The sequence below is a fragment of the Lagopus muta genome, chromosome Z, assembly GCF_023343835.1.
Source record: "Lagopus muta isolate bLagMut1 chromosome Z, bLagMut1 primary, whole genome shotgun sequence".
Classification (NCBI taxonomy): Eukaryota; Metazoa; Chordata; class Aves; order Galliformes; family Phasianidae; genus Lagopus; species Lagopus muta.
Genome location: NC_064472.1, coordinates 28,055,353 through 28,078,427, shown reverse-complemented (window position 1 = coordinate 28,078,427; position 23,075 = coordinate 28,055,353). Strand labels below are relative to the sequence as shown.

General features: G+C 37.1%; 1 protein-coding gene across 7 annotated transcripts in view; it reads right to left on the bottom strand.

Annotated features, from left to right (window-relative positions):
• The window catches only part of JAK2 (Janus kinase 2), an 85,461-nt gene that overhangs the window by 46,713 nt on the left and 15,673 nt on the right, over positions 1-23,075 (bottom strand). For 2 of the 7 annotated variants that reach the window (XM_048930718.1, XM_048930725.1), the window contains exons 2-4: positions 13,852-13,920; positions 7,201-7,266; positions 2,309-2,561 (exon numbers count right to left, since the gene is read on the bottom strand). In XM_048930718.1, coding sequence (XP_048786675.1) covers positions 2,309-2,528 — 220 coding nt within the window. In that variant the 5' untranslated portion in view covers positions 2,529-2,561; positions 7,201-7,266; positions 13,852-13,920. Of the gene's footprint in view, positions 1-2,308; positions 2,562-7,200; positions 7,267-8,117; positions 8,339-13,851; positions 13,921-14,115; positions 14,246-16,060; positions 16,171-23,075 lie in introns of those variants that run through there. The other 5 variants (XM_048930721.1, XM_048930723.1, XM_048930720.1 and 2 more) reach the window with 5 other exon arrangements.

Here is a 23,075-nt window from a genome sequence, read left to right as displayed (position 1 = left end):
AGAAAAAGAAGCCCTACATACAAAAACCATTTCAGTCTTCAGAAGGTAATGAAGTTACAAATTCCTCTGACAATCTGGCAGCAAAATACTGCCATGGTAGCTGTCAGGCAGAAACCACTCTTCAGAAGACTTTCTCCATCTTAGCTTTAAAAGGATGAAGGCTCAAGATAACAAAATATTTCATTTATAGAAGGAATTACAACACCACTACAAATATGAATTGCAAACTGATAGAGAGTGATGTAACAATAGCTAAAAAGATAAAACCCACTCAGTAAGGAATTCTGTTTATACAAAATTATTTCCTAAAATAGTCAGTTATAGAAGGATACATCTGGGAGCTAGAAACCAGTCAAACCCACAAAATGGAAGCTAGAAGCCTTGAGAAAGACTGGTGGCGTCTGAGAAAACAAGAAACATGAAGTCTTTAGATAATGTCATGGGAAATACAACCAATTGGATTCCTAGGTTAGCAGGAATTATATCTTGCATGTTTGTGACATGGACAAGAAGAATATTGTACACGACCTGGTCTGCACATATTCATGGGAAATTAGAGATGGTGCAGAAGACAGTAAAAAATGGAAATAGTTAAGACATACAAACTATTGAAATCCATCAAAAATCTTCATTAAAAATGATATAAAAATAATATAATGATGGTAATGTAAGTGTCTCTCTAGAAGTGGTGATGGGGAAAGGATGGAAAAAACCATGACTTTAAACGAACATCTGAAAACTGAAAAAAGGTGAATTTAAATTAGAGAAGAGAAAATGGAAATAAAAAGTAGACAAGAAATAACAGAAGTAAGTTGCCTGGTTTTCTGGAAGCTGAGTTTTAAATAACTGATTTGTTAGACGAGTTAGAAGAATTTATGACGTTCTCTCTATGACAAAAATAACCTAGTCAAATAAAAAGTAAGGAAAAGAAAGTACCTGATGTCATCCCAGCTGATCACACAATACATTCCTTCAAAGACTATGCTATTCTAACATAGACATACATCAAACATACTAAGTTTGACGTACACAAGACCTTATTACTTTAATATTCTGGCAAGTTGATATGAGAAGATTAAACTTAAAGAACATTTTATTCCTCCACTTTCTAGTGAAATCATTCTCTAGTTAATCCCCTCAGCACTGGTCCTTCACTGCAGTAGCAGTTAAATGTTTTATGGGAACAAATATAATCTACTGTAAAAAATTCACCTCTTCAGCATTCAAAAAGTGAAGAACCTCCTCCCCTATGCCAACTAGCCTTACATACTTATTAAATACTGTACTTGAGGGTATTACAGCCATGTTAGTATTAAAAGAAAAGTCAAAAAACACCCACCAAAAACACTGGCAACAATGCTAAGTAATGTTCTCTTACTACAGAATTCACAATAATCGATAAGTCACTAAGGAGACGTTTCCAAACTGGGTACACGTTTGTGACTCATTGGAAAACAAATACCTGAAATTATGATCACTTCTTTTAAAGTCATTTGCACCTGAAATGTGGCATTTGGAGAACTAAAAGACAAAGTCTTGTACGATGGACAGTCCCAAAAAGAGACAGAGACACTGTGTGCAGGTGCACACATGTGCATAATAAAGTCTCTTTAGTATCTGGACTTTGAGATTAATTTTTTTTTTATCCAAATTGCCCAAATTCAGAGATTCAAGCTGTTACTGCAATGAAAGGAAAAATCCTCGCTCAAAACACATTCAAATTGTTTTACTACAGGTCTCAGCACCTACCTATGGTCTGGGTAAATGTAACAATTCAAAGGCATTGTTAACTAGACATAGGATTATTTATTTATTTATTCTAAAGTTGACTACATATTTGCTGACTTAACTTTGTAAACGATTCAAAAAAAAAAAGCCACAGACATAGTGGTCATGTTAATCTAATATACCATTTTCCATATAAAAAGTGATTCATTTCATTTATAGTAAATAAATACATAGTAAAGTGAAGCATTTAAAGTAAATAAATAATATAAATAAATATAAAAATATGCATTATACATTTATATTACATACTTATATTTACATAAATATATAAAATATATATATTACAAATACAAATGAATGTAGTAGACGTGGTCACCAGATTATAATTGCAGCTTCACAAGCTTTCTGATAGCAACAGAAGCCTTGCGCTAATCACTACTGATAATGATGAGTTGAAAAACATTAAAGAGATTAGCATTTCTGTTAAAACACCAGTATTATGATGAGCTTTGGTTTATTAAAAGCTCTCTTGCATCAAGTGCAATTACACTGTCAAAAAAACCACAGCATGTATACTTACCACATGCTTTGCAGGCAACAGTGCAAATCTCTTCTGCAATGTATTCTCCAGCTGGAAATTGAAGATAATCTCCTCCCGTCTTCCCAGGTGAATAATAAAGGTACACTTGTAGCAATGGCTCTGTCTGCTTGGGTGCCCTAGTATTCCCAAGGATGTCACCATTCTGGTGTACAGTGGCAGTTGCTGTGCCTTCTATATTAGCCATTGTAAGACAGGCCATTGTTTTCCTTTTGTTTCTGTTCAGAACATTTGTCTAAAAGAAACGTAAAGAGTACTTTTTCAATCACTGCATACAGTCTTGCTTGCAATACTTTTATCTAACAAATCCTTCTGACACAAGGAACATAAACTCTTATTACTGAGAATAAGAGAACAGCTTAGAAGGTCTACTAAAAGTTGAGTTTCACTTTAATTTTGTAGAATCACAGAATGGCTTTGGTTGAAAGGGTGCTAAAACATCATTTAGTTCCAACTCCTTGCCATGGGCAGGGTTGCCAAGCACTTGACCAGAGTGTCCAGGAACCCACCAAGCCTGGCCTTCAACGCCCCCGGGAATGGGACATCCACAACTTCTCTGGGCAACCTGTTCCAATGCCTCACCGCATTGGAACAGGTTTCTTCCAAATTTCTTCCTAACATCAAACTGAAATCTCCCCTATTTCAGTTTAAAACCATTTCCCCTTGCCCTTGTCCTGTCATTTTCCACCTGTGAAAAAAGTTGGTTCCCCATCTCCTTGTAAGATCCTTTCTAGAAGATTGCAATGAGGTCTTCCCAGAGTCTTCTCCTCTCCAAGAGAAACAATTCCCTCAACGTTTCTTCGTAGGTGTGGTGCTTCAGCCCTCTGACCATCTTTGTGGGACTTCTCTGGACACACTCCAACTGTTACATATCCTTCATATTCCTCAGGCCTGGAGAACCTACTACACAGTACTCCAGGGTGGGGGTCTCACCAGGGTAGAGAAGAGGGGGACAATCACCTCCCTCTCTCTGCTGGTCACCACTCTTTAGATGTAGTCCAGGATACCACTGGCCTTCCAGGCTGCATGAAGGAGGCTTACCAATGTGGCTCCCATCTACAAGAAGGGCTGTAAGGAGGATCTGGGGAACCACAGGCCTATTGGCCTGACCTCGGTACTAGGGAAAGCTACAGAGCAAATCATCTTGGGTGAGATCACACAGCACATGCATGAATTCCAGGGGATCAGACCAACCCAGCACGGGTTCATGAAAGGCAAGCCATGCTTGACCAACCTCATCTCCTTCTATGACTGGGTGAGCAGACTGGTAGATGAAGGAAAGGCTGTCAATGCAGTCTACCTAAATTTCAGCAAAGCCTTTGACAGCAAAGTTTTTGACAAGGGAAACTGGCTGCCTGTGGTCTGGACAGGTATACTTTTTTTGGTAAGGAACTGGGTAGAGGGCTGTGCCCAACGAGTAGTGGTTAATGGAGTTAAGTCAGGTGACCTGTTACAAGAGGTGTCCCCCAGGGGTCGGTACTGGGGCCCATCTTGTTTAATATCTTTATTGATGACTTAGATGAAGGGATTGAGTGTATCCTCAGTAAGTTTGCAGATGACACCAAAATGGAAGGTAGTGTCAATCTGCCTGAGGGTGGGGAGGCCCTTCAGAGGAATTTAGATAAGTTGGATCACTGGGTTGAGGTGAATGGGATGAGATTCAACAAAGCCAAGTGCCAGGTCCTGCACTTTGGCCACAATAATCCCATACAGCGCTATAGGCTTCAGGCTGAGTGGCTGGATGACTGTGAAGAGGAAAGGGACCTGGGGGTGTTGTTTGATGCTTGGCTGAACATGAGCCAACAGTGTGCTCAGTTGGCCAAGAGGGCCAACAGCATCCTGGCCTGCATTAGAAAGTGTGGCCAGCAGGAGCAGAGAGGTGATCATCCCCCTGCTCTTAGCACTGGTGAGGCCATACCTTGAGTACTGTGTTCAGATTTGAGCCCCTCACTACAAGAATGACATTAAGACCCTGGGAATGTATCCAGAGAAGGGCAATGAAACTCGTGAGGGGTCTGGAGCACAACCCCTATAAGGAGCGGCTGAGAAAGCTGGGATTTATTTAGTCTGGAGAAGAGGTGGCTCAGAGGAGACCTTATTGGTTGTGGTGAGGAGGGGTTTGGCCTCTTCTCTCAGGCAAGAAACAAAACCCAAGAAAATGGCCACAAGTTGTACCAGAGGAGGTTTAGATAAGATACAAGGAAAAACTTTTTCTCTCAGAGAGTGGTCAGGCACTGGAATGGCCTGCCCAGGGAGGTGGTGGAGTTGCTATCCCTGGCAGTGTTCAAGAGGTGTCTGGATGAGGAGTTAGCAGATATGGTTTAGTAGCTTGTGGCAACAATGGTGGTGGGAGGACAGTTGCACTAGATGTATCTTGTAGGTCCTTTCCAACCTTGTGATTCTATGATTCTACTGCTATACTGCTGGCTCCTGTCCAGCTTTTCATCAAACAGAATCCCTAGTACTTCTCTGGATGGCTGACGTCAATGAGTTCTTCTCTCATTCTCTCTATATTCATATCTAGGATTGTCTGAGTCCAAGTGCAACACCTTGCTTTTGACCCTACTGAGCCTCATTAGTTCTCATGGGCTCACTTTTCAAGCCTGTCCAGGTGCCTCTGGATGATATCCTTTTCTTCTATTGTAGTGACTGCACCACTCAGTGTTATCAACAAACTTGCTGAGCATACACTCAACCTCACAGTCTCACATCTGTTAATAAAGATGTTGAACACCAGTCTCAAGATGTACCCATACTGGCCATAATCTACAAAGCTTGCTGTTATGAAAACTATGAGGGCTACTCTGCAAGTAATGCTTCCTATTTTACATGGGCTGCTCTGAAAGTAATGCCTCTTATTATCTTATGTTGGCCTATGACATCGAAGGGAGATGTTAGTAGTAAAGCATTTGAACCTTCCCACCAAAAGTCTCTTAACATTTTGTTGTTATACAACACATGGCAGCAGAGGGGCAGTTTGACAAAACAGCATCTGACATGGCCATGTGTATGAAGCAAAGATGTGTCACTGAATTCCCCCATATGGAAAAAATTGTTCCCACTGACATTCATTGATGTTTGTTGAATGTTTATGGAGACCAAACAGTGGATATGAGCAGTAAGGCAGTGGAGTGGTGCACTGTAGCAGTGGCAAAGATGATGTTAAAGACAAGCCATGTTCCAGACTGCCACGGAGATCTTCACAAGCTTGGAATTCAGGCTCTTGTTTATGGCTGGCAAAAATGTATAGATCATGGTGATAACTATGTTAAAAATAGTGTTTTTAGCTGAGAATTTTCTCTGACAAATAGCATTATTGTTCTCTTGATATTTGATGTAGTTTCCATCAAAGTAAATAAGCATTACTTTTGGATAAACCTACATATACTGCTTTATCATAAAATACCTGTTTGGAGAGTTACTTTTAATTTTTTCCCCCCTCTCAAAACTACAGTTATTAAGGAAAAGTTGACTATATGATTTATGTGGGTTTACATTTATATGGGTTAAAAATGACCTGCTCTACTAAAAAAAGATCACAATAGCTAAGCCAGCAGGAAAAAGGATTAACACCTCAAAGGAATAAAGTATTCATTTCATGATCTATGTAACAAATAAAAATACTCAATTTACATATAGAAGAGGACAGAACTATGCTAACTTGATGGTAAATACAAACAGAAAGCCGGCAAAACAAAGCAAAAAATAAAGTACCCAACAAGAAGATCACGACATAATCAATAGAAAAATACATCATTTTAATTTCCAAACTGAAGCAACACAGAGCTAATATATCACAGAATCATAAATCTACATTTCTAAGTACAAGTGAATTTGGGCTGTGGGCCTCTGGGCCTCAGTCATATATTGCCATGAAGGTCTTTCAGCTGCAAAGACCACAATCAGGCAAACAATGCTCAATGAAGGGAATAAATGTGCATTTCTATTAAGCCACCCAGAAATTCATGTTTTGTTGAAGAAAATAACCATTGCATTGAAGATTTAATATACTCAGAATACCTACTTATCTGTAGGTAAGTTACTCACAGAACCCACACAGGTATTTGTTGCCCAAACAGATGCAATGTACAAGGCCCATACATATCTGAAAGTTGATATCCAACATGCAACCAGAACTCAGTGAAATTAAAAATTACCAGTTCACTTATAAACATTTTTGCCATTAGTATAAATAACATAATCTTCTATGAATATGTTTTGATTTGGTGATCAATGGAGCTATCTGTAAGAGATCTGATTCTGTAACTAAGGAACAATTAATTTGATCCAATAGGGTTATTTTGATATTTTTAATATTGATCATATTTGAAGATTGAATTTTTAAAGGATTAATTATTACTCATGCTGCTCTAACAACCACCAGCATTTACAATGCAACATGTTTATACACACTTTTCTGTTTCTGCCTGCAACTCCAATGCACCGAAGGATTGATTCTACTACCTTCCATGCTGTCCTGCACTTATTTAAAATAACAATATAACTTCAACTAGAAAGGAGAATTAATTAACAGATTGAAAATAACCACAATGTAGGAAAATACATTAAAATGCATAGGGCATAAAAAGCCCTTCACGATTTAATAGTATTCAGCATTCGCAGCCCAGTTTATTAAAATTTTCTTCTTACAGACTATTTCTAGTTATAGGCTGCTTTTTTTTTTTTTTTTTTTTTTTTTTAACTCTTCCTTTTAACCCTTCCAGCTTTTATTTATTTATTTTTTTTTTTTTTAGAATGGCATTCTCCCACTACAGGTAAATCTTCTGTTAACTACCTTTTATCACTTGAGAAAGCTCTGTATAAAACATAAGAATAATGAAACCTTTTAAATGAACACAACAAAAGTCACCCACTTGATGTTGGTATCCACAGGAGGTCAGACAAAGCAGGCACACAGGCAATGGTAGAACATAATGTATCTGCAATAGAAACATACTACATATTAAAAAAGTTAACGGCCCTGAGCAAATATATCATTACTTAAGAACTCAGGTGTTGAGTTTCAGATAGTGAAATTCATTCCTTTTTCGTTTGCCTGAATTCCTACTGTCTTCTTCATGAAGAACTTTTCAAAACCATATTTTTGGTTTGTTAGACCTTGATCCTTACTGCTAACAATAAGCTGGTACACTAAAAGTACACTTGTTTCTTAATTCCTAGCTGTCTTTTTTTCTTACACTGTGTTTTTTCTTTTTTGTAAATAAATTGGTTTGAGAGAACTGTTGATGGCATTAGAAGAGAAATGAAAAGAATAACAAAAAAGACATGGCAGATTCACTTAAGGTTGTAACACTCCATTTTGCTAAAACAATTCTAGCTAAAAACTGATAACACCCTCTCCTTATAATTTGTGTGGAAGTTAGTACCAAATGTCTTGCAGGAGGAAGGACAAGGTCACGCCTACTTTCATTCTCTTTGCATATTTCTGTGGTTGTAATAAACACCATTTGAAAGCATTTAAGCAAAACAGTAGTTCTATCCATCAGTGAAAAAAATGGAAATACCCTGCTGTGATGCTTCAACCACAAGAAAAGGCTGAAGAAGAGAGAAACAAAAGCGCATTTTAAAGCTGACTAGAAGAGAAAAAAAGCAACACGATAGTGGATAATTGAAAGTGGATGAAACTCAGAGAACACTGCAGAGTTTAGATTTGATGACTTTTCAGACAAGTCTTGGGCAGAAGGAGAAAAAAAAAGGAAATTAAATTCCTCAGCACCACCTGCTACTTCTACCAGGTTTACCATCCATGGCCCTGAAAAATGGAACTCACCTAACACAGCTGCAAAGTCAGCTTCTGTCTCCACATAAATCAGACTTCTGAGAACAGTGTTTCTTCTGTTGTGAATCTCGCTTTAGAGATAAGCAGTTACACCTTGTTCGGACAGCTGCATATTTTCTATGCACCTTTAAGGATGCTCCTTAAAATGCTGTCTGGTCTTCCAAGTAGTATCCGATACAAAGTCCTCTAGAGTTAATTCAAGTTTTCCAGACCTGTGTTAAGGCATGGAATAAATTGCTCAGGGGCAGAGCAGCATATCGTTCACCTTTGGAGCATATGCTCCTTGGATTTTAATCTGATGGCACCAGTTCCAACAGAGCACACAACCATAACCTGCTCATGCAGGCTGCAGACCTCCGGGCAGTGCTGGGTAATTCTAAATTACCTTCTGCTCTGAGACTACTGTTTCATGCTTGTTACTCTCAGTCTGGCTTTCGAGTGAGGAAAACCACATGGAGATTTACCTGACTGTAATTGGTTGTGAACTTTCCCCCAAAACTCCAGATCAACTGCACAATATTTTAAGTTACATGAGGCAGTCGGCAATGAACTGATGATACAAACCACGTTGAGTTTATGATGCAACTCACTTCCAATCTGGCTATAGCAGTGCCCATTAGAACAAGGGTTACAATACTTTGACAAGCTCAGTAACATCAGTTTGCACTTCAAGCACAACAATTGGGTAAAGCAGCCAAACATGAAGTCTGTAATACTTCACTTAACAAACAGAAAAATGACTGCTTAAGATAGAACAGCTCACAGCTCTGGACAAAAACACCGTCAGCACTGTCAAAAATGTCAACACTGAATATGCTCACCATGGCTATTGTAACATCTCCCTCTTTTAGTCAACCTCTGTTCCTCCTGCCTACAGACATATCTATTTATAGGATCTTCATCAAGGCCATACAAAATTATGTACTTCAATTATACACTTTTCAGGCTGAGTAAGTCTTGTATAACATAGCTTGTTCTTTTAGCAGCAGACTTTCAAAGAATGCCATCCATTTTACAGTTTGGACTGACCTGACAGTGCACCATCTTGCCAGAAATCCAGCTCTCTCATTTCCTTCAGTTTGTTCACGTTTACACCAGACCATTTCTGACAGTTGCAAGGATTTAAATTCCCAGTTGCAAAACAAAGTCTACAATCTAATGAAACAGTTAAGTATGTCCACCATCTCCCTGCTGCTGTGATTTGCAAAGAACACAGTACAGATGCAGTGGAGATTCTGCAAGCTGAAACAGGCCTTTCTCAGTAAGCTTTTAGAATTCCTATAATTGCAATTAATGCTTATTGTGTCTGCTACTAAGCAACTTGAATACTCAATTCATAAGCAAGTGAGGAGAAATATAAAAAATAGCATTTTCTATTTTTTTACATTTCTAAATAAGGCCTTGAAGACATAGATACCTCCCAACAACACTATTAGTTTATTGTCAGTAAAGTAGGACATCATCTTTAAGCTTGAAAATACCAGAAACACACACTTTTCACCTTATACACACATACTTCTTTCAAGAAACTTGAAAGAATATCATGAACAGCAACTATGAGAACCTTCTCAATTGATGGTAAGTAGGCTGTCACAGGGTAGGTATGAGCACAGAAATGTCTCACAAAGCTCTAACATAATTAATAATTCTAATGACTATTATAGATCTTGTTACCAGAACACTAAATGAAATTTTACTTATTTATATAAGATGAGAGTAAGATGAAAAGTCTGTCAGTTCCCAACTTCAGACTGCTTTGATAGCCTCTTTGTTTATATTTATTATACTTAATATTTATACTCAGAATATCTTCACAATTTGATTTGGTTACACAGGCAGATGGAGCACAAATAAACCTGCTCATAGCATGCATCTATGAAAACTTTAAATCTTGAAAATGTAACAGTATTCATATTGTGCATGTAACATGCAGTAACCTTGATATGATTTGCTTTGTTGGCTGCTCTTTTTCTTTGGACAGAAAAACATATTAAGTTAAAGGACCCAAATGTATACATTTCTCTAACAAGTAGTTAAACATATCATCAAAATATTGGTGCATGCAGTGGTACTGCTACTCCTTAAAGGATCAACAAAAGATTATTATGGTTTTGCTCAGCCAAAACGCAGTTGAACAGCATCTGGTATTTCACCAAAAAGGAAAAATCACTACAACAGATCCCGTTTCCACCACATATACTCACAAGAAATCATTCTTCTCACTAACTTTATCAAACTCACAGTACTCAGCAACAAAAATACTTTAGCAATCTCAAGAATCTGAGAAACTTCTCCACTGCTTAAACTACAGAAGCCAATTTAATCAGACAGTTAATCCATGCTTTAATTGTATCGTACTCTGCACTAAGAGAACTCCGCTGTCCTTTTCCAGGTAACATGTTCTGACTTCAAAAGCAGCTTTCACAAAAATCTAAATGTCTTCCCTTAAGCATATTTAAAGGCATTCTGTAGAGAAATAATATACCTTCAGTTACCACTGCCTCTTGTTCACATGCTCCACTTGTTGCCCTGTGCAAGTTAAATACATAGACACAAGAAAAGCAATGGTTCATACAAGAAACAACTGCTAAATTTAGATTATTCCAAAGGAATTTTTCCTATTTCATCAGCTATGCTAATATCACATAATGATTTTTAATATATCAGAAATTTGAACGCAAATGGTAACAAGCAGATGCAGAACGAAGATGACAGATCTGTAACATATCAACAACAAAACATGTGGTAAAATAACCTGGAGAAACAAAGATAACATTTGCTTACAGTTTTCCCTTGGTAAACCACTGACTTGTATCAGCAATTCAGCAAGAGTCCACAAACTCTTGCACAAGGAAAGAGTAATGATCCTGGTCTGATCTGCCTGCACGACACAGGGGCTAACTGGACAGAAGCTGCTAGCATGAGACTTTTAGTCTGTTGCTTTGATTAGAAACAAAAATTGGGATTTCTATGTTATCCACAACTGAAAGAAGCCGTTACTCTAGCTGTTCTCAGGAAGAAAGCTGCCAAGAAATGTTGTCTAAAAAGCAAATGAAAAATACATTACAGAAGCCTGGCCATCATAGTAATCTTTGTAGGTGAGCTGCCAAAAAAAAAAAAAAAAAAAAGCGATCAAATCAAAGGTTGCCCACGGACAACAGCTCTGGTTGGGTTCCATCAGAACTCTGGCAAAAGCTGGTTTGTGTCTGCAAATCATTTAAATTTCACCATGTTGATAAACTTCAGCAAAAGATTATTTCATCAGAAAATTTCCAAGCAATTCAAATAGTTGCCCAACTGTTCTGGCAAATAATATTTCCCAAGACATGACATTTGAGATTCCTTAGTCCATCAGAGCCACCGTCATCTGCACAGGCTTATATGCACAGAGGACGTGGGATGAGTAAACACAGTAGGTCAGACAGACCTCTCACACAAGGTACATGAAAAAAAACATTCATTTCCCTAATACATCTCTCAAATTCTTATGAAATGATGCAATGAAGAATGACAACAGCAAAACCAGGACACTATACAGCAGGTCAATCTGTATGCTCTTGCTTGAAACTGAAGTGGATACAAAAGAGATCTCAAGAACATCCTCACTGTGAGTTTTTTTTCTCTTATAAACAGTCTGCTAGCTGTGGAGACTAAGTGTATTTCCATAACTACCACATCATGCTGGATTTTATGTTTCATAAGCAATATTGAAAGCGGAATTCTATTTACTATATCAGACCGTGAAATAAGGCTTAATTAGTACAGGACAGATACTCGCTAATTATTTCTGTAATTTATTTCAAAAATATATTAAAAAAAAAAAAAAAAGCTGATGTTCCTGTATATCTGGGGCAAATTAAATCAAGGTAAATAGTATTTTTGAAGGTTGCTGACTGGTAGTTTCATTCTACCTGGTGGCTTTTGGTTGCAGAAAATGTTGAACCACCTTCCTACACCAAAGTACTGGCTTATAAGTAAAAACAAATACTAATAAATTACCAATGAATTAAAAAGCAATAAAGGTTAAAAAAAAAAAAAAAATCACATTTCAAAGTGGAAAAAACATTCTGATTCACCACTAGAAACAGAAAGCGGTATTTTTCTCTTAAAAGGCATTTCTGTCATAAACAATGTTTAGGGGAAAAACCTGCCAATCCAGAGTACATAGGTGACAGTTATAGCTACATTCATGAGTTAAAATAAGTATTGAAAGCACAAAGGAAAACAAAAAGTGCAACGCAGCAGCAACAAAGTCATCTTTTTAACTGCTTGGATTTGTTAAACATTAAGAGATCCCTACACTGGTCATATCAAATAGTGGGGAAGTGATGCTGGAAGACAGTTTTGAAGAAATCAAGTTAACCTTTTCAAAAAATGCAATTCCCTGTGCCACAACTGAAGAAGGATTTGTCAAAACATGAACCAACAATTGTTTGTGCAGTTCTGTGTTGCCAAAGAACAATATCAATAATTACAAAACAAATGCCAGTTTAGCAGATGCTGTCAAGAACCAAGCAAGTGACACTAAACTACTAGAAGCCATATGCATTTCACATCGCAGTGCGAGTGACACAGCAGAAAACAGCCCCTGTATCCACAAATGGAAGTCTCAAAAACTGTCCCTCTTCTCTCAGCCTTCAAACACCTGTCCTTTTCCTTTGGGAGGCAGAGATTTCTCAGCAGATGTCTGCTCTCAAGAGCTTAACTGCAGAGGAAGTGGAACAGTCATGATCCATCACTTGCCATAGCTTCTGAAGAGCACTTAAATCTGAGCCAACTTCCTTATCCCCTCCAGCAACAGGACTGCTGTGAAGCTTCAAGTCTACGCAAATGATATCTTCTGGCAAATAACAGCACAAATCCTTCATCACATAGTTATATCCGGGTAGAACACACAGTGTTCTCTTCCTTCATGGAAGATGAAGGGTTCTCATGGCAAACATTTCTGTGAGGAAAATTAGTCAACTCTTTCCAGCTACCATTGAAAACTAGGACAAACTGCCCATTTTGTAGTGGTTCAGCAAGCTGTTCCAAGAACAGGATTTTAAAAAGTTGAAGTCTTTGGGGCATTCCTTGTGAATTCTGCTATCTCCCTTTTCTTGTCCTCTTATCTCACTTTCCCAGTTTGGCAGCTTCCCTCCTTAGATGTTAGTACAACTACTGCCTCTGAAGAAACTGTCATACATGTTTACATAGTGTGCAGAAATTCATGCGAGTTGAGAAGCTAGTTTTCTTCCTGGGAAGGAGGAGCAGAAGTAACACCGCAAAACTCTTATAGGTTCAGTCTTATAAGTGGGAGGAGGTATGAAGAAGAAGGAAGTAACAGAAAGCAAAGATGAAAGGTGACAAAACAAGCTTTTTAGACCTTAATCCCTCAACATGAGTCAAAACACTTTTCTTCTGAGGTTTAATCTCCTCTAACACAACTTGAATTTATAAGCATATCAAAAAAATAGGGGAAGAAAATGAACCAGAGACAGATACCGACCACTGGCCAAGCATCAGAACAATTTAAGAAGTGTTAACCAACTCCAAAAATAATTAAGGAGATTTTTAGTCACCTTACATGCAGTGAGAAACCACTGCAAAGAATTGTATTGCTATACCTCCTTGCTGTACTGTCCAAGACAAATAAGTGTCTGCAGTTTCAACAGTCAGGATATCATAACAGACTACTTTTCTGTCACACTTCTAACCCTCTAACATATAGACAATAATGGCATACCTTCACGCTTCACCATACAGGGTAGAGCATCATGGAAAATATCATCACAACCTCAGTCAGCTTTTCTGCCTACAAAAAGAGAAAATAAATACATGAACCATGTTTTTCACTGAATTATTTTTATAATATACCCCTTCAGCTGTCCTCAATTCTGTGATTTTTGGTTTCTTTCTTCTTCCAGTTTTCACAACTGGACCAAGCAAAGTGTGAAGTTGACTTGGACAAGAACATTGCATAATATACTGCTTGAAGAATACAACTGACCTCAACTTCTCTAACATTTTTCAGTAAAAACTAGGGGCTCGAGGGCAAGAAGACAAGTAAAACAGAGATAATTGCCAACAGTTTGAAATATCTAGGTGAATGAAGTCACCCTGTACTTCTATCCCAGCTTTTACAACAGCAGAAGAGAATCTGAAAATGTGCATTTTACCGAATTAGCACTTTGCCAAGGGAACTGTCAGAAAGTAAACAGGATAACATTTAAGTCAGAGTGAATCAGCAATCTCTACAGACAGCCAAAAGGTATAGATTCTACTGTCTCCTTTGCACCCTAGTCTTCAGCCCACCCTGCTTTTATAGCTTCCCTTAATTGCTTCAGTTTAGAAATTACATACAAACAGACAAGACCTGATGCAAATTTGTGAGTGGGTGTTGTTTTTTTTTTCTTTTGTTTGGATGCATTACTTCTTTTTTAAAATATGCTTTAAATTACTTAAACAAAACAAACCTAAGCCTTTATATATAAGCTCCACTAACTTGAAATGTTGATTTTATTTACAGGCATTTAAGTCTGACTTATTTCAGAAAATTTAATCCCAATCAATTTAATCACAATCTGTATAAGATGCTATATATTTGTATTTAATTTTTCTATAGCATTGCACTAGCAAGTAAAAACCTACTGAAGACTTCACCTGTCCTAGAAAACAAAACTAAAAAGAAACCACAGCAACACTTTCCTACTTGCAACATCCTCGATCATAAATGAATTCAATGACACTACAAACAGTCATGGAGCACAAACTAGATCAGATGAATTATTAGAGAATTAGGGTCTGGTTACTTAATGTGATAAAAAACACATACAAAAAAGACCCTCTAAGAAATTCAAGTAACAATATCATTCAAGGCAATGCCAAAGAAATACTTGCAAAGAACTGATTTTTGTAAATGGCAGTTTAACTAATGCTAAAACTCCCAAGCCTGTATCAATGCATTCAAAAGCTTCTTAAATAGTGAGTGACTTAAGAGTTCAATTATTATACATATGAACATGGCATTTTCTGTTATTCTTTTATAGAAGGGTTCTAGCATGTTAAAAAAAAAAAAAGTAGTGTTCTTTTTTTAAACCCTTTTAATTGCTTTATAATGTTGAATCATTTATGATAACAACACTGACATTTTATCTTTATAATTCAGGAAAATGTACTTGCATGATAGTTTACTTAATGCCTCTTTAATCATCAGTGGCCTGAGAGTCCTCCACTTGTTCCCTATCTGAAATACCAGCCAGCTTTTGCAAAGATACAGCACTACAAGCTTTGCCAAGATCACGTTATCTCTATAAACACAGATTGTCAGGAAAAAAAAAAAAAGTTGGAAGCAAAAAAAATAAAAAAACAACCCAGGGCTCTGAAAGTAAACAAAGGCTCGTCGTTAAATGGGCCACTAGTGGAAATTCCACAAAAAATGATGAAAATGAGCAACTCGTTTAAAATAAGGGATAATAACAAATCTAATGAAGACAACCACATTTTACCAATGTAAAGTATCAAATTCTCTGTTTTCTTGTGGAATATAAAAGAAGCAAACTTATTTTTTCTTTTTTTCTACTGAAGAAACCAATGCTTATAATATGCATCTATTTTTTACAGAACTCTCATCTGAGTAAGATTATTCAAACTTAGTTGTTTGCTTTACTTCTAAAGGAAGAAATAAGTATTTCTGAATAAGATAAATATAGGGAGCTATTTATACATGTATTGTGTGTTTTCCTCAGCTCTGAAGTTACAGACAGAACTATCATGATTTTTGACATTAAATCCTGACAAAAACATTAAAGAAATTGCAGAAAGTAAGAGTACTAAAATCGTGCCCCACTAATTCAAAAAGCAACAGCAGACTACCTGACAAATTCATGAAAATAATATAATGAAAAGCAAATAAGGATTCAAATACAGTAGCTGAAGATTAAAATCATAAGTACCTGTTTGAAATACATTTTTCTATTTCTCTCAGAACTGCTGGAACAGTCAAGAAAGCAGTAGATTCTTTATTTTTTAGTTTTAAAATAGGAGTTGATACAAAATAGATTTTAGATAAACTCATATTACTGGACTGTGTGCAGAAGGAAATCCAAGATATAACCAGCACCGATAACAGAAGATAGATAAGATGGTGTTCTTTTTAGGATTTCAAAATGTGTCACTCTAGATTGTGCTATTATCAGATCCTTTACAAAAGGACATTATAAAGAAAGAAGAAATATCTAAAGCATAACTATATTTTTATACTGATAAATTGTTTATAACAAGTTACATTACAAAATTCCCACTGAACAAATACTAAGCTTCCTAAAAGTCTATCTATCTGGTGACAAAGACCTAACAAAGTCTCTCAGTACATGCCACAGTACAACCTTAACCTCAGTTCTTAACTCAGGGGCTTCCACCTACGTTCCAATCTTGGATGAGCTCAAACAACTCTAAGGAAACTTCCCTGGATGTACCCACTCAGTAATGCCAAACATAACATGAGTTCCTTCTGCTTAACTTCAGTCCCATTCAGAAACCATGCAGGATAGCATACTGCCTATGTAACAGAACAATACATAATTTTTCCTTGACCAGTCTTAAATTCATGAGCAACTTCAATTTTCTGTGGAGCTTTTCAGCATAATGCATATACACAATTGCAGCTTTAACTCAGTTCAGCCAGGCTACAAATTCCAAACTTAGCTGCAAGGGTCAAGAAGGAGCTGCTGCAAGAGGGTAGACCTTCATGGACTTCAAGAATCACATCCCCAGGCAAAACAGAAAAAAAACCAAATATTAATATCTAACTAATAAACAGGTGACAAAAAACAAGCCATAATCATAACACGATAAACCCAGCTAAGCTTTCCCCAAAAAGTTTATCAAAAGCATTGCAGCCTCACTTTGATAAATTTTTATTAAAAGCAATTTCTTTTAGTAGATGAACTGGATCTAAATCTAAAAACCAGTAACACGTTACAGTCAAAGTGGTATTGCATTGGTTTTTTTTGGGGGGGAGAGAGAGGGTTTGAACATGGAAGCTGCACAGAGCAAGACTTGCTTCCAGCTGAACTCGGGGACAAATTGCCAAGACCTCCTGAAGTCAACAGGGGGTTTTACAACCAGCTCTTGACTTTATGCACAGTTTGGACTCCTGAACATCTACCTTTAATATGCAACAAAGACAAATTACTACAAATACTACTTGTTACAATATTTGTTAAATGTATATTCTAATCAAGCTGACTACAACTGAAATCCTAAGCAGGAATTAAAGTTGTCTGAATGAGCCACTTCTGACAAGGCTTTCCAGTTGATACAAATGGATATCCTGCTACTCCCTCCTACCCTTAAGTGTTTGTTATATCTGTTCACCTACCAATAAACGATCTTTTAAATTGATTTTTTTCTTTCTTAATTGGCACACAGTAAGGACTTTGACTGCCAGTACATGTAAGAAACACTACACCCACACCTAGTTCCAAACCAAACATCTATATACCCACCTGCCAATTTCATCAAATAATAAATCATTTGAATTTCATTTTATTAATCAAAACAAGAAGGTCAAAGTGGAATTACAGTCCTCTGGTACACAAATAGATGAAAAAATGAACAAAAAACACCCCAAGAGATAGGATAAGCCAAACCATGGCCCTAATTTTGTATGTTGTTGGTAACTTTTATATAGCATTAAATTTATTTAAAAACAAAACCCTACAATGCATTTTTATTGTAGATAAAGAACATGTTTCTATGAGTCACAAATAGCCATCAGATTGTCTAGAATATTAGAGGCAAACTTTACCAACTGCAAAGGCACTTGAATACACAGTTGTTTCCATACTCTTGTCTGCATTGCACTTTGGTACTAGGGTACTTTAAATGGAACAATCACTATTCTTATTTTCCAGACTTAACAGAAATACAAGGAGTCTCAATTATTTGCCTAATTTCACACTGTAAGCCACTGATAGATCAGATATTAATACAACTATTGGTTTCACAATACAGTTAACAGAATGGATTTCTATTGTAAAGAAGAAAATGCCTCAAAATTCCTTTCAAGGAAGGTGAATAGCTGCAATGAAGCACCACCACTAAGGAAGTGCTGCTGAAATCCCCAAACTGCTCAAACATTGCAAAAGAAAATGCACTTTTAAATTAAATTCTTAGCATAATTCTCCTCATACACAGCATCTCAGTTTCAGTTCTCAGTCTTAGTAGAAGAAATCTCAAGCAGGGGAATGAAAAATAATCTTACCTGAACCCACAAAGTTCAATATAAAGGGCACACATTAAAAAAAAAAAAAATCCACAAAACGAAACTACGCAAAAGAATAATCCTTAAGAGGGAAAGACATAGAAGAGAGACATGTAATGCACCTTAAGCAAAGAACACAATGATTCCATAAGCTGTTTCCAGAATTTCTATCCAATTACTTTTTAGAGTTCCAAAAAAGTGAATTATATAACAAACACAACTCTACATTAACATCTCTATCAAAGGTTGTGGGTGTATTTTTGAGAGCCTAATAGGTGACTAAGATATTCCTCACACATTCAGCAGAAGCAGGATTCTTAGTGCTTCAGTCATTCTGATCTAATCTAAATGCCATCACTGTGTAGACTTTAAATAAAAACAAAATCACAAAAAGGGATCCTTCTTAATTCTTCCATCCCCATTTATGATGGATGAATTCTAAAAGTGAGGTTTGTCTCCTTCATTGGATAGCTGTATCTGTTTCCCCCAAACTGTTTCCTATTTCGTGGATAGTACCACTGCTTAAACACTTTACTTCATCAAGCTACTAGTACAAGTAACATACATCACTATGAACTCATGTACGGATAGTATAACGTGGGAAGATCCTGCCAGTCACTTCAGACAGATGTGACAGATTGGTTTCTTCTTAAGAAAAGTAGTTTGATGATTCTCATAATCCATGCAGGAGGTTAGTGACCCCTTCAGAAGCAAAGTAACAAAAAAAGTGGTAGAGGTTAACTGTCTTCCTTTGTGCTTTTGTTGACAGCAAGATTGCATAATGGATTCATTCTCTGATGAATAATTTCATCTCACCGGATGCAAAATCTTTCTAAAGCCAAATTATCCACTTCTCAGACTATCACCTGTTAAGCAGTATAAGTGCAGCATCTGAGTCACACTCAAGTACTTCAACTTTCACTGCCTGCTCTCTGCCAGAAAAAAGAATGTGCAACAAGAAAAGCAAACTCATGGGCAAAAACAAGAGAATTAAGGGAGCAAAGAAGATGAGATGACAGATTAGAAGATTTAGCAATTTTTTAATTTTGAGAAATTTGAGAATTTTGAAATGAAAATTGAGAAGCTCTAAATGCAGATTAGAACACAAGAGTTGGAGAACAAAGCTCTCAAAATAAAGCAGTTCTTCTGCTTCTTCTATCCCTATACTTCTTCTCCACTGAGCTTTTCCAGCAAAGACAGACATCTCTCACTGCACTCTCACCTCCTCATCTTCAGCTGGGTAAAGAACCAGGTTCTGAATTTTAACTGAAGTCTACTCAGTCACTTAGCAGTTACCCCACCTTATTTAAAACTAATTAAGTTACAGTGGATTGCTATACATGCATAACCTAAATACACATGAAGAAAAAAACAGATGATTATTGTGCATGAACAGATGCAAAAACTGGCATGTTAGAACCTGCTTTACTCCAGAAGGTAGAATAAAATATACAATGATTTACTAAGCATGACCAACATTGCAGACTCAATAAGACTCCTATTAAAAAAAAAAAAAAAAAAAAAAAAAAAAAAATTTAAATTTGGGGGTGGAGGGGGAAATGAAGACATCATTTTGTTTTGTTTTAACTTTTGGAAATATAATTGAATACAAATGAAAATTTGGGAAGAAGCTTAAACTAATCCTGAGAAGATACCTTTTCATGGTGATTATTCGCTGCAAGGCTGTAACAGATGCCATAGAGATGATATGCTTCAAGATGCAGAAAAAAAAAAATAATAGCAAGAGCCTTGGTTCGATTGGAAGATGGAAATGTCACACTGAGTCACAGCTGGTACAGGCAAATAGAAACCTTGGGAAAGGGTAGATATGTGTACTAATTCATTTTCTGCCCCTCTATATTTTTGTCTTACACAGAAGAGTACGTAGGGCTTTACCATCCCATGCCCAGCACGATACAGTCCCAGGCTTACCCAAGAGAACAATTGCTCCGAGACTCCAGTTTCCTTAGATTATCTGAAACTACTCAGCATCCCCAGACCATTAAAACAAATACTGCAAGAGCGCATAATAAAGATTACACTTAATACCCCAGAGCAACAAACCAATGAATTTTCCATTCCCTTGGCATCCAAATCATAGCTACACGTAAATAGAAGTTAGAAAGAGAAGTAGCTGCTTTTAAAATACACCACTGATGGTCAGGGCTTTTTTTTTCTCCTCTCCTTTTTGATAGTATGGAGATATTATTGTTTTAAAAACTATGGAATATGAAAAATCATGAAAACTTACGAAAATTACGAAATTTAGATTTTCCTTCACTCTTGATGACATTTAAGGATTCCCTCAGAGTGCTGGAGAAAAGGATAGATAAGAATTTTATTACATTGCAGAGCCTCAGGGGTCAGGGATAAAGATCTTGCAGCCAAGGATTTTCAGTCATTTCTTGCTGTCTAAATGTAGGGAGTAAATGGAAAACATCTCCACAGCAGTTAATGCTAAGTATGAAACCACAAGTCCCCTACTGTTGAAATTTGCAGCCCTTTTTTGTCTGATGTCAGTATAAATAAAACTTACAAAATCATTTTTAAACAGACAGAAAATGAGAAGCGGTAAGGAAAGATATATTTATGAGAAAAGCAGACTACCAGGGTATGCCACAGAGAAAGGCATAAAGGAGGCTTTTCAGTAGAACTCTTGAACAAGGCTAAGCTAACACAGGCTTCAAAATTACTTTTAAAATATTCTTACTGTTTTGTGCAGAGTAAAAGTAACAGTGAAAGTGACTTGTTCCACAATAAACTTGAGACAGATTGGCACAAGAAGATATAAAATGTATATTCCAAATGAGAGAACTATTTGGAGAACCAACTATTGACAAAAATGTCAGAGAGCCAACTGGTCTTACTAAAAGAAATCAGAGCAGGTAATATTTGCAGCAATATACTCTACCAGAAGAGCAAACTAGCTCTAATCCTTATGGTTCCAACAGTAATTTGTGATCTGCCACTCTCAAGCAGAATGAATTTACAAGGAAGAAGCTGCATTATTTTCATTTCCAGCTGAGATGCACAGTGAGCCAAACTAGAAAGGATTGTAGGCATCTAGCTGTGTCCCAAACACCTACAAAGAAGATGAGAACTGAAGGAATTGTGTTGCACAGTCCACCAGCTCTCATGTGTGAATTCAGGAGGTGGGTACGAAACTCGGGACAGGTTTATTTCTTGCTTCTGAAATTGAGCTCCTAGATATTTGCTTTCTCCCAGCTAAGTCCTTTTTTCTTCCTTCAAACCTTTTGATCTCTACAGCTAATGGTGCTACATTTAATCCTGCAATGCAAGAGTATCAATAAGGATTTCTAGAAGATCTGTACTCCGTGACAATTATGAAACAATGAAAGAAAAGTTCAGTTCTTTACATTCACTACCTATGAAGCAGTTGGTTCCATTCATTTCAGCTACATGAAGCAATAATTCTTTGTTTTCCTAAGGACTGCTACATAACAGCCATTTTGACATTTGTAAAACTAACTACTGTATTGAAAAAATCTCTAGAGAATTTGCTACAGCTGCTGAAGCTCCTTTACAACTTTATGAAGATAAATTTAAAGCATTTTGAAAGTTTTGACTGTTTTCACTGTTTACATTCCACACTCCCAGTCATCTTTGGTTTTCCAGATAGTTCTGCTCTTAGCACACCTTTCGCTTACTGACAGAGATACAGACTGTTTTAGAACCACCTGCAAGATCAAAGGTAAAGGTCTTCTCTCAAACAGCTTTAATATCTAGACTATCAGACTAGTTTTGTTTTATAACTGAGAACCAAACTAATTTGTTACTTGTATTTTTTCTGCACCTAAACAGTAGCAGAACATGATCTTAAGAGTTAATTCTCAGTACAGTGTTTCCAAGCCATGTGCTTTCCTACTTGCCTAGTAGGATCAGACCAAAGGCATACAGAGATCTTCATCCAAAAGCAACCAAGAATAAACCCCATGAAAATGTACAGGAACAAAACAACCCTGCAGTGGTCCTTTAGCTTTACATTATCGCTTTCTGCTGTCCACTTAGAATCACAGAATAGAAGCAGAATAATTTTGTTTGGAAAAGATCCCTAAGGTCATCAAGTGCAACCATTCCACTAACACCACTAAGCCATGCCCCTAAACACCATATCCATGCATCCTTTGCAATTCCCACATTACGTTGCTTTTCACCTAAGAAAAGCAGCTGACTTTAAATGGAACTTCCTTTCAGATAGCTGTAGTGAGTAATATCTCCCATCAAATTCTTCTTCTCTTGACTAAATAAGCCTACTTTCCTCACCCACTACTGGCATCTGCCTTTCTAGCACTTCTGCCAGTTGTTTTGCTCATACTTGAGCAACTCAGTATCTTTCTCGTAGCAAGGAGACCAAAACTGAATGCAGAAGTCAAGGTGAGGTCTCACTAGGGCCTCGTACAAGAGGACAATCACTTCCCTAGTTCTGCTGACCATACTACTTTTGATCCAGCCAAGATGCTGTTGGCCTTTTGGGGCACCTGAGCACCTTGCTCGCTCTTGTTCAGTCAGCTGTCAGTCAGCACCTCCATGTCCCTTCCTGCCAGGCAACTTTCCAGCTACTCTTCTCAAAGCTTCTAGCACTGCATCAGCCTGTTGCAAAACAAGTGCTGAACTCAATATGTAGCCTCGTTGATAGACAAAGCCCATCAGCCTAGCTACCCAGATGCTTTCGTGAACCTTCC